General features: G+C 37.8%; 1 protein-coding gene across 1 annotated transcript; it reads right to left on the reverse strand.

Annotated features, from left to right (window-relative positions):
- Positions 1-5,725: 5,725 nt before the first annotated feature.
- On the reverse strand, positions 5,726-11,597 carry LOC113315826. Its single transcript, XM_026564077.1, has 2 exons — positions 9,254-11,597; positions 5,726-8,512 (listed from the first exon to the last, which is right to left on the reverse strand). The coding sequence occupies exon 2, from the start codon at positions 8,062-8,064 to the stop codon at positions 6,709-6,711; it is 1,356 nt and encodes a 451-aa protein (XP_026419862.1). The 5' UTR covers positions 8,065-8,512; positions 9,254-11,597; the 3' UTR covers positions 5,726-6,708.
- Between the last annotated feature and the right edge of the window lie 642 nt (positions 11,598-12,239).

A 12,239-nucleotide genomic window follows, 5' to 3' on the forward strand; every position in this document is an offset into this window, starting at 1 on the left:
TATTCGACAGGGTAGTGTACTCAACCTTGATTTTGACCATATTTGTCATGGTACATGTACCGGGTATGTGTACCCTTAAGACAAATATAAGTTATGGAACATACAAATTTTTTCCAGTTTGCGTACCAGGTTTGAATACCACACGGTTTGAAAATCAACAATTCTTTTTTCGTATGCGTACTAGGTATGCTTACCATTCCAGGTTCACGAGTTCACATACTTTTTGTAGTATGGATACCGGGTATGCGTACCACTAAGTCACAGTCGGTATATAGCTACTCCGGTAAGTGTACTGAGTACATGTACTACGGCTCCGTACCTATAACAGTTTTCGCAGTTTGTAAAACTGGTATTCATACTGTCTTGTATCCAGATTTTTTGTAGTTCTATATTTCTCTCTAAATCAATTCGAAACATTCCCAAATAACATCAATGACCCATATCATTGTTCCATGCTATTTTCGAATGATAATCTTGAATCATAATTTAGATTATGAACAATAAATTGTTCTTAACCGAAATTCATCAAGTATAAACAAATGTTCATTAAGCTTAGCCATACATATTTCGAGAACTAATTACCAAGATAAACTTGACTCGAAATTCTTGACATGCTTACGATAGTATAATTAGTTATGCGACAACGTCTCATAGATAGAAGGATGAATATAAATTGAGAAATAGGTGGTTCAGTCTTCACTTACCATTTGTTGAAGAAGTTCTCCAAAAGCTTCAGTTGATCTTCGACATAAAAATGGTAGAACGCGGTGATGTCCGATTCTCAACTACATACTTCTATCCTATTTCGATAGTTAACTAATTGTAGACTAGAAATCAAGATATAATTTTGACAACTAAATTTGACAACAATCTTGAGATAGCAACACTTGTGAGTTCGACCGATCAATGCTCTAAAAATCTTCCCCTTTGTCAATTTTAGTGACAAAACTATCAATACATATGGATAAAAAAAATAAAGCTTCAAAAACTCCTCGAATCCATCATGCTTGATTTCATTGGTTTCTTCAACCCCTTGAATTCTTCGTTACTTCAAGATGCAATGATTCTGAACGTGTTCAACTTAGCATCGTTGTTGTTGAAGATCCGTAGCGATAACAACTTTGAAAACAAATATTCTGAATCGCTGTTATCCGGAAACATAATATTATTATCTTCTCCAAAGTTCAATTGTATCACAACTTCGAAGTAATACTATGGTGATATGTTTCTCCCCCTTAATCAATACTTACATTTTTTGCATAATAGGTGAAACCTATAGATATTGATTCCCACCCACCACCACCACCCCCTCCCCCTTACATAATGATCCGTAAACCATATGTATGTAGTGCGAAACTACTAATTAATTCTCCCCCGTTTTGTCAATAAAAATTGGCAAAGGTACGAAAATCATGGGATCGTAATGAATTCAACCAAAAGATATTTCAACATTTAAAAGAAATTAGAGACAATATATAAGAACATAGTTAATATGTAACTCCTTATATCAACTTGATTTAGATGACATCACAAAGTATGAAATACTTAGCACTCATCTAAGAGATTTAAGATATAAGCCTCCCTTGTAAATTCCATAGCCAAACACCCCACAAAGATATAACAATCAAACACAATTTCATTTAACAACTCTCCCCCATTTGATGTCATTCCCAAGAGCACAACATGAATGACCTTACTTTAATGAAAAATAAGGATTTTGTCGGACATTAACAAATCTCATGGATTTGTATCCTGAATATCGACTTAAATTTAATCTCAACGTCAACTACGAAGAAGGAGATAATTTTAATCGGTATGACTCAACATAAGAAAATATTACGGAGTGTATAGTGCAGTAATAACACAGAAGTGTGATCACGAGTAGATCGATAATGCGAGAAAATTCTCACAAAGTTAGTTCTATTTTAAGTTTATAAAAAACATAATAGATTTAACTTCTGAGCATATATGAGATATCAGTTCAATTTACAAAAAGTAAAGGACACATATATCTCATAAGACTTTGCAATATATTAAACCAATAATGATTGCATACTGCAAGTTCATCTTCCAGAAAATCTGGGATTTAAATAATTAAATATAAAAACATGCAAGATGAAAATCGTTGGAAATAGCTTGTGTAATCACAATATTTACTATACCAAATCCTAGTTATCCTTCTCAAAAGCAAGAATAAATTCTCACAAGAAGTTTCCTAAAAACGCATCAGGTTTTTGATAGCCTGAGCAGAGAATTCCTTCTCATTGATGATGGGATCATTCAGTTCTTCCAAGTCTTCAGAAATGTCAGTTAACTCACTAATTTTCATTCTTAGTTCACACAAGGTGGCTTTTGACTGAGCCATCATGTGTTCATAGTGAGTGTTTTTATCCATTGAGGGATTGATTCGAGATTTCAAATCATTCCTCTTGGACACAATGTTCTTCACTGCAGCCCTGAAATCATTATCCTTATGACATCTTGATAAAAGACAAGTTGAGGTAAAACCTGTTTATTCTCTAGGATTCTTGATGATTTAACTCCTTCGTATAGGTGATCGTTAACGGCATCTACTGCATCCCTTTTTATAACACCATGTGTTTTTAGCATGGCGCATGCTAAAAGATGTGTTATGGCCTGAGATGAGGCTTCATACAAAGCTTTCGTTGCTTGGTAAGAGGTAGATTGTCTTAAGGCCAATATCACGCCAAAATGGCGCATTATGTTTGGCATTTGACCAAAGGGCCAAATCACGCATCAAATGATGTATTAGGCCAATTGGGTATATGGCCTAGATCCTTGCAACGCATTATGAAGGCTATTGGGCTAGAGCCAATACGCGCAACTATTGTGCATCATGCCAGAGCGGGAAGGCCAAGTGAATATTGCACAATCATTGTCATGTATTCATAAATACATGGCAACGACCATGAATGGTGAACCAGGCATATCAATCCTCTCCCCTCTCCAAAGTTGTAGGAATGTCAAGTAAACATATATAGGTAGGGTTAGTTGGTTGAAGGGTGAATATGCAGACCATGCACTAAGTAAGCTTCATAGCTTAGCCGAAAGAGTATAAATGATGCGTAAGCCTCATTTACAACTGCGTAGCCTAGCAAATAGGGCATTTGATGCTTAGGCATCACTATGCCATGTCGCGGACTCAATAATGCACAACCTTTGTGCGTTTTGGTGGAACGGACTATACGGACTAAGCCACGACCTTGCAAACGAGTTGGCTTAAGTTGCGGTTTGATGGGTCGGAAAACCGACTTTGTTTTACCGTAAGTGCACGGTGTCAAAATTGCACGCAATAGCAAGCACGGTTCGTTCCCTCAAGGAGCGTGAAAACTACTACTAATCAATATCAAGAACTAACTAATCAAGATGCAATATTTCAAAGATTGTTGTACTAAGAAAATAAGCTAACAAGTAGAATAAAGCAAATTTATAAGAAATTGTAATCAAGATGTGGAAGTATTAGGGCTACGGAATCCGTTGCAGGTTAGGTTTCACTTATGTCTCTCACAAAGGTCTCTAATTCACTCATGTACAATAGCGAACCTAGCTATCGAAACACAGAAGATATTTTCAATTAAGAATTATAGACAAGAATTATCAAGAGGATATGTTTGTTCTCAACCTAAAAGGTAGAAATCCAAAGTACTAGGCATACATGGCATACATAGTCAAAGAATATTCATAAAGCAATTGTTACCAAGGTTTCATATGGATGTTGTTCTAGAATTCAACTATGAAATATACATGGCATAAGACATGAAAAACTCATTAAACAAACAACCCATTTTCATTTTTGAAAAACACAAACATGAAATTAAACTTTTACTTTTGAAACCATTGTTAAGAATACACGCAATATTAACCTACAAATTCATCCTTGACCCTAATAATGGTTTAGAAAGTCATGGCTTTCTCAAAAGTAGGGCTGCACAACGGGTAGGGTGGGTAGGATATGGCCTATACCCGCCACTCTACCCGTTTACCGGCGGTTAAGAAAATCTTTACTCGCCACCTTACCCGCCAAATAATGGATAGGGTAGGATACGGTTAAAAAACTGGCGGGTAGGGTTGGCGGGTAGGAATAGGGTACATGCACTTCTAGGTAGGGTGGGTAGGATATGGCCTATACCCGCCACCCTACCCGTTTACTGGCGGTTAAGAAAATCTTTACCCGCCACCCTACACGCCAAATAGTGGATAGGATAGGATACGGTTAAAAAACTGACGGGTAGGATAGGATTGGCGGGTATGGGTAGGGTATGTGCACCCCTACTCAAAAGCCATAGAAACTGATAAAGAAAATAATAAAATCTTAGTATCGAAAAACGAGTAGAAATGCTCAAACCATATTTCTTCCCTGAATGCGGGTTGTCCCCCCTACTCCATCTCGCTGAGCATTTATATGTGCTGCCAAGACTTCAAACAGGACCGTCCAAGTACTACCAGGCCCGATCCAATAATAATCACCAACTCGAACCACAGGTCCACGGCACCTAACTCTCTTCTCATATTCCTCTCTAATCCAGTTGCCCCCATCTTCGGCCACAGCTGGTTGCACTTCCATGTAATTCTATTGCCAAAATTGGTGCACCAACATTGCTACATATGAACTGGAATCAACACACTAGCTAGATATTCAATGGAAGTTCAATTCCTTCTTCACTCTTCCTTTGTAGACTAAATATAGGCTTCTAACTCCATTGTTCTGCTCATTAAGATTTCGGCCACAAAACCAACTTGTCTGCTTTCTGTCCTCCATGTGTTCACATCCAAGACCACCACTGTCACATTTCAGCCATTTAAATCCTCTACCATCGCAAACAATCAAAGCCCGTCTCGTAGCCTGGTGCCCTGATGTTGTTACTCAATCAGTCTGATGCTAAAACCCACAATTTTGTTCTTTGTCTTCACTGTTATCTGATCTCTCAGCCAACACTTCCAGTTGCAGCATCTCATCTTCGAAAACCCTTCATAATCAACACCAGCAAAACAAACCCATTCTAGGTACCAGAACACCAACTTGGCTGTCATCTTCTTCCATTCGAGTACCGACAGTTCATAGTACGAACTAGCCTTCACAGACATCACTAGAACTGAATCAGACTTGAACCATCTCTGCCAACCCATCTTCGTATCTTCATCTCTTAGCTCCATCTTTCATTGCTCAATTTTTTGAGACAAATCTCCCAATTTCAGTTGATATACAAACCCCCGAAATTCAGACCACATATGAAACCCCAAATATGATTTCATTCATATTTAATCTCTGCCCATAGAAGACGCCATCTGATTAACATCTCAAATCGAACCAATTTCAGGTCAAATACACGGACACAACCACCACCAGTTTGAGAGCAAAACCCACAGTAGATAATGAAGAGTAATCACCACTGTCATCAATTACTTCAGCCACTTGACTCTTCTTCAACACTCCGCAATCTTCAAACCCGTTGTAGCTGTTGTAAAATCACGCACTGCAGAGACCTCTAATTCCTGCAATTGATTAGCTCCACCAAAATTAGGTCAAAAACCCATTTCCATTTCCACTTCAGAACCTCACAGATCTGTCTTGTTGCTGCTGATTAACCCCCAAAACATAACCAATTCAACCTTGTACCAACACCAATATTCGACCACCATCTCAAGCAATTACTCTCTCCAGATTTCAGTTTTAGCTCGACCTAATTTCAATTCATGGAAGACCCCCAAATACCTCTGCTTCTCGAGTGAGGAATGAATTTCTTTGACAAAGACGAGAAAATGATGTTCAATGCAAAAATGTGGTGCATAAGCAACCACGTCTTCTAATCATCTTCCACTCGTGCGGCTCACATGCTTCAGGGAACATGGATATCTCTGTCCATGGCAGGGCAGTGCAGCCCATAAGCTCTGACTCCTTTGGCAACGCAAGTCATAAGCGCCAAATTAGCTTATTAGCCATTTATCTTCCGGGTGAACGTATTTCGTTTGTGTTCCCTGTAAAAACTCTAAAATATAGTTATTAGCGAGATATCGAGACCTAGATAGTATAAATGTGGGTATAAAAGTTTCGCACTTATGTGCTTATCAAATTCCCCCACACTTACATTTTGTTAGTCCCGAGCAAAACAAAAATTAGACCCGCTCCACAGCTGATCATATACAAAACTTCAAGACCCGCTCAATAGCTGGTCATCATGATTTTTAGACCCGCTCCACGGCTGGTCATAAAATGCAATAGACTCAAATAAACCACTTTTTTTTCCTTTATTTTTACAGACCCGCTCCACAGCCGGTCATAATATGAAAAGAAAACAAAAAAAAATAGACCCGCTCCACAGCTGGTCATGAAATGCAATATGCTCAAATAAACCACTTTTTTTTTCTTTTTTTTTAACAGACCCGCTCCACAGCTAGTCATAACATGCAAATCAATAACCTATTTTTACAGACCCGCTCAACAGCTGGTCATAACATGAAAGTGAATAACCTACAAAAATCTAAGGTGTTAACCGCTCCCCCACACTTAAACTTTACATTGTCCTCGATGTAATTGAGTCATCCAACGTAGAGTTAAGGTGGGAAATTCTAAAACGCGATATGCAAGAGGCGAACAAAAATAGAAGATAGAGTAAAGGGAACAAAACTGATGGGTTGACTCCCATGAAGCAAATGATATTGTTCCCTGCTTGCGCGCAGCAAGTAATCTCAAAAGAACCGAAGACGATACACAACATCACCTTGCCAAGCATATATGTAAAGCCTGAAAAGCTGGGGATCAACCCAACACACAAGTTCAGCTGCAACTATGAACCTGCAAACACTACAAATACCCAAAAAAATATGTGAATCCATAAATAACTCACTCTCATAAAGAATAAGTTCAGAATATTTACCAATTTTGATTCCCATTGGAGACTCCCAATTGGGTTTTAGATTAGGAGGGAGCAATGCATTAACAATGTCAATAAGCACAAGACCACATGACTTGGCAAAAGTAGCTAAGCAAACAATTCTTGGTTCTAATTTCTTATTGTGAATTAACTGACCAGTATCCATATGTTTCACACTTATAAAAGCATCTTGATAACTACTACTAGTCTTACGAAAAACTAGTTCATCAGGCTTGGAAAAACAAGATGAACAAATATCTGATGATTCGGTTTTGGTTAACTCCTTACAACCTGCAAAATTTTCAGACACGTTTTCGAGATTCTCATTATAACAGTGAGTATAATCATTCACACCATTAACCATACATACATGTTCACAAGTTTCAGAAACCGCAGACGAATTTGAAAGGCTAAACATATTTATCTCCATTTTCATATTTCCAAAAGTAAGCTCCATGATTCCATTGCGACAGTTGATAACCACATTCGAGGTAGCCAAAAAAGGTCTACCTAAGATGACAGGAATCTGCCGACTAGGATTAGAGACAGGTTGAGTATCTAAAACAATAAAATCAACAGGATAAACAAAACTTTCAACCTGTATAAGAATATCCTCTACCAATCCCCTAGGAATTTTAATTGACCTATCAACCAATTGGAGAGTGACATTAGTGGGTTTCAAATCACCGAGTTCTAATTGCACATACACAAAATATGGCAAGAGATTCACACTGGCCCCTAAATCTAACAATGCATGTTCAATCCTATGTTCACCTATAGTGCAAGCAATCGTAGGACAACCCAGATCTTTAAACTTGCGTGGAGTTTTATGTGTAATAATCGAGCTCACCTGTTCAGTAAGGAAAGCTTTCTTATGCACATTCAATTTTCGTTTCATAGTACACATATCTCTTAGGAACTTAGCATAAGAAGGAATTTGTTTAATGGCATCTAAGAGTGGAATGTTGACGTTAACTTGTTTAAACACTTCTAAGATGTCACTAGGACTAGATCCTTTCTTACGAGGTAGTAATGCTTGAGGAAAAGGAGTGCGAGAAACATAAGAAATTTCAGAATTTACCTTCATCGGTTTATTTTTGTGTTGAAGGAGTAACCTGAGTAATATTAGGCAGGTTCCTATCTTGCACATTCTCCTCAGCATCAAGAACATGGTTATCCACAACCCGTCCACTTCTTAGGGTAGAGAAGGCTTGGACATGATGCGTAGGCTTAGCACCAGATGTGCTTACCTCAACAGAACCCTTGGGGTTGAGCTGTATTTGACTCGGGAACTGATCCTTGTCTCGCTCATTTAACTGGCTAATAATATGATCTAGTTGTTGATCTAAGTTCGCCATAAATCTTTGAGTAGCCTGCATAAACAAATTCATACTTTCTTCCAAACTAGAAAACTTTTGGTCAGAAAAATTATTATAATAGAAGACGTATGCGTAATAGACTCAACATGCTTAATTTCAGCATTCTTTTTAACGACTTAACTCTTCGTAACATATCAGCAAACTTGTCCTCGGTGTCCAATTCACTGTCAACTCTGTGAAACCCTGTGCTACTAGTCATTGATCTTATGGGTTCTCTAGCCTCCCATTTTTGGGTTTTTCCTGCCATTTCATGCAAAAATTTATAACCTTCTTCGGCAATCTTATGAGGAAAATTACCACCACGAAATGATTCTACCATATTCAGAGTTTTGAAATCTAATCCCTCGTAAAGGATCAATGTGAGCCTAGGAGTATCAAATCCATGGTGTGGACATTGTATCAAGAGATCATGGAACCTCTCTATGTAATCATAAAGAGATTCTCCTTCTTGCTGAGAAAAACTATTCAATTTTCGACGAATGGCAATAGTTTTATGCCTAGGAAAGAATTTATACAAGAATAGATTAATTATGTCATTCCAAGTATTAATTGATGAAGGAGCTAATGCATTTAACCATGATTTTGCCTTATCCTTCAAGGAAAAAGGGAACAACCTAAGTTTGAGATACTCATCAGCTAAATCCTTGAATTTCATTGTACCACACAATTCTTCAAAATCTCTAATGTGGTAGTAAGGATTTTCACTCTCCTTACCATAGAATTTAGGAAGTGATTGAATGGTGCTTGCTCTAATCTCAAAAGTTGTTGTGGTGGTAAGCAAAACAATACAACAAAGTTGAGAGACTCTAGTTGGGAACATATAGTCTCTCAAACTTTTAGATGGAGGGTTCGTACCCTCATCATCTGTTTCCTTCATGTATAAAGGGTTTACTCTAACAAGACGATCAAACAGTTCTATATCCTAACCACTTAGTAGATACTGCATATGTAAACAAGATGCAGAAGTTTGTACAAACTCACCTTGCAAAATCTCAGAGAGCTTTTCTTCCGTTTTTCGAGAGATTCAAACTCACTAAGGTACCTAAACAAAATTAGAAAAACTGCTTAAAAGGAACTAAAAGAAAATAAAAACAAAAATACACTATGTACAAAAACTATGACTAGAAAATTGATGATATCAATAAGAGCGCTTTGCAACCACTCCCCGGCAGCGGCGCCAAAAGCTTGATGGGTCGGAAAACCGGCTTTGTTTTACCGCAAGTGCACGGTGTCAAAATTGCACACAATAGCAAGCACGGTTCATTCCCTCAAGGAGCGTGAAAACTATTACTAATCAATATCAAGAACTAACTAATCAAGATGCAATATTTCAAAGATTGTTGTACTAAGAAAATAAGCTAACAAGTAGAATAAAGCAAATTTATAAGAAATTGTAATCAAGATGTGGAAGTATTAGGGCTACGGAATCCGTTGTAGGTTAGGTTTCACTTATGTCTCTCACAAAGGTCTCTAATTCACTCATGTACAATAGCGAACCTAGCTATCGAAACACAGAAGATATTTTCAATTAAGAATTATAGACAAGAATTATCAAGAGGATGTGTTTGTTCTCAACCTAAAAGGTAGAAATCCAAAGTACTAGGCATACATAGTCAAAGAATATTCATAAAGCAATTGTTACCAAGGTTTCGTATGGATGTTGTTCTAGAATTCAACTATGAAATATACATGGCATAAGACATGAAAAACTCATTAAACAAACAACCCATTTTTGAGAAACACAAACATGAAACTAAGCTTTTACTTTTGAAACCATTGTTTAAGAACACAAGCAATATTAACCTACAAATACATCCTTGACCCTAATAATGGTTTAGAAAGTCATGACTTTCTCAAAATCCATAGAAACTGATAAAGAAAATAATAAAATCTTAGTATCGAAAAACGAGTAGAAATGCTCAAACCCTATTTCTTCCCTGAATGCGGATTGTCCCCCCTACTCCATCTTGCTGAGCATTTATATGTGCTGCTAAGACTTCAAACAGTACCGTCCAAGTACTACCAGGCCCGATCCAATAATAATCACCAACTCGAACCACAGGTCCACAACACCTGACTCTCTTCCCATATTCCTCTCTAATCCAGTTGCCCCCATCTTCGGCCACAGCTGGTTGCACTTCCATGTAATTCTCTTGCCAAAATTGGTGCACCAACATTGCTACATATGAACTGGAATCAACACACCAGCTAGATATTCAATGGAAGTTCAATTCCTTCTTCACTCTTCCTTTGCAGACTAAATATAGGCTTCTAACTCCATTGTTCTGCTCATTAAGATTTCGGCCACAGAACCAACTTGTCTGCTTTCTGTCCTCCTCCTTGTGTTCACATCCAAGACCACCACTGTCATATTTCAGCCATTTAATTCCTCTACCATCGCAAACAATCAAAGCCCGTCTCGTAGCCTGGTGCCCTGATGCTGTTACTCAATCAGTCTGATGCTAAAACCCACAATTCTGTTCTTTGTCTTCATTGTTATCTGAGCGCTCAGCCAACACTTCCAGTTGCAACATCTCATCTTCGAAAACCCTTCATAATCAACACTAGCAAAACAAACCCATTCTAGGTACCAGAACACCAACTTGGCTTTCATCTTCTTCCATTCGAGTACAAACTAGCCTTCACAGCCATCACTAGAACTGAATCAGACTTGAACCATCTCTGCCAACCCATCTTCGTATCTTCATCTCTTAACTCCATCTTTCATTGCTCAATTTGTTGAGACAAATCTCCCAATTTCAGTTGATATACAAACCCCCGAAATTCAGGCCACATATGAAACCCCAAATATGATTTCATTCACATTTAATCTCTGCCCATAGAAGAAACCATCTAATTAACATCTCAAATTGAACCAATTTCAGGTCAAATACGCGGACACAACCACCACCAGTTTGAGAGAAAAACCCACAGTAGATAATGAAGAGTAATCACCACTATCATCAATTACTTCAGCCACTTGACTCTTCTTCAACACTCCGCAATCTTCAAACCCGTTGTAGCTGCTGTAAAATCACGCACTGCAGAGACCTCCAATTCCTGCAATTGATTAGCTCCACCAAAATTAGGGTCAAAAACCCATTTCCATTTCCACTTCAGAACCTCACAGATCTGTCTTGTTGCTGCTGATTAACCCCCAAAACATAACCAATTCAACCTTATACCAACACCAATATTCGACCACCATCTCAAGAAATTACTCTCTCCCGATTTCAGTTTTAGCTCGACCTAATTTCAATTCATGGAAGACCCCCAAATACCTATGCTTCTCGAGTGAGGAATGAATATTTCATTTCTTCGACAAAGACGAGAAAATGATGTTCAATGAAAAAATGTGGTGCATAAGCAACCACGTCTTCTAATCCTCTTCCACTCGTGCGGCTCACATGCTTCAGGGAACATGGATATCTCTGGCCATGGCAGGGCAGTGCAGCCCATAATCTTGGACTCCTTTGGCAACGCTAAGTCACAAGCGCCAAATTAGCTTAGGGGAAATTAGGCTCAGACCCAACCCATGGATAACCCATAATATGAGGCCCTTAATTAAAAAAAGTTTAAATCTAGGCCCCGAGTTTTTAAAAGACCTTGATACCCTTATGCATATTGTCAAGCCCATAATTAAATAAAATTTAAATCTAGGCCCAAAATTATTAAATCTAGGCCCGAAATTATTAAAATACAGTGTGAAGGTGTAAACAGAAGTTACACATGCATATGGCATGTGTAACCAGAAGTTACACATCTTATGATATGTGTAATGCAAAGTTACACTTGTATATATATATGTAGAAAATAAACATCAAAAAGAAAACACAAAAGAAATACATGTATTACTTTAATATTCATTTACAACAATTTCTTAGCATGTGTAACTAGAATTTACACACACATCTGTCTAGTGTAATTGAGAGTTACATATGTGTCTATCTAGTGTAATTGAGAGTTA

This window comes from Papaver somniferum, chromosome 10 (genome assembly GCF_003573695.1).
Source record: "Papaver somniferum cultivar HN1 chromosome 10, ASM357369v1, whole genome shotgun sequence".
NCBI classification, from domain to species: Eukaryota; Viridiplantae; Streptophyta; class Magnoliopsida; order Ranunculales; family Papaveraceae; genus Papaver; species Papaver somniferum.

Bases quoted from the DNA above. Each gene is read 5' to 3' on its own strand.
- LOC113315826 (XM_026564077.1), bottom strand. From the start codon at position 8,064: ATGTTCTTGATGCTGAGGAGAATGTGCAAGATAGGAACCTGCCTAATA.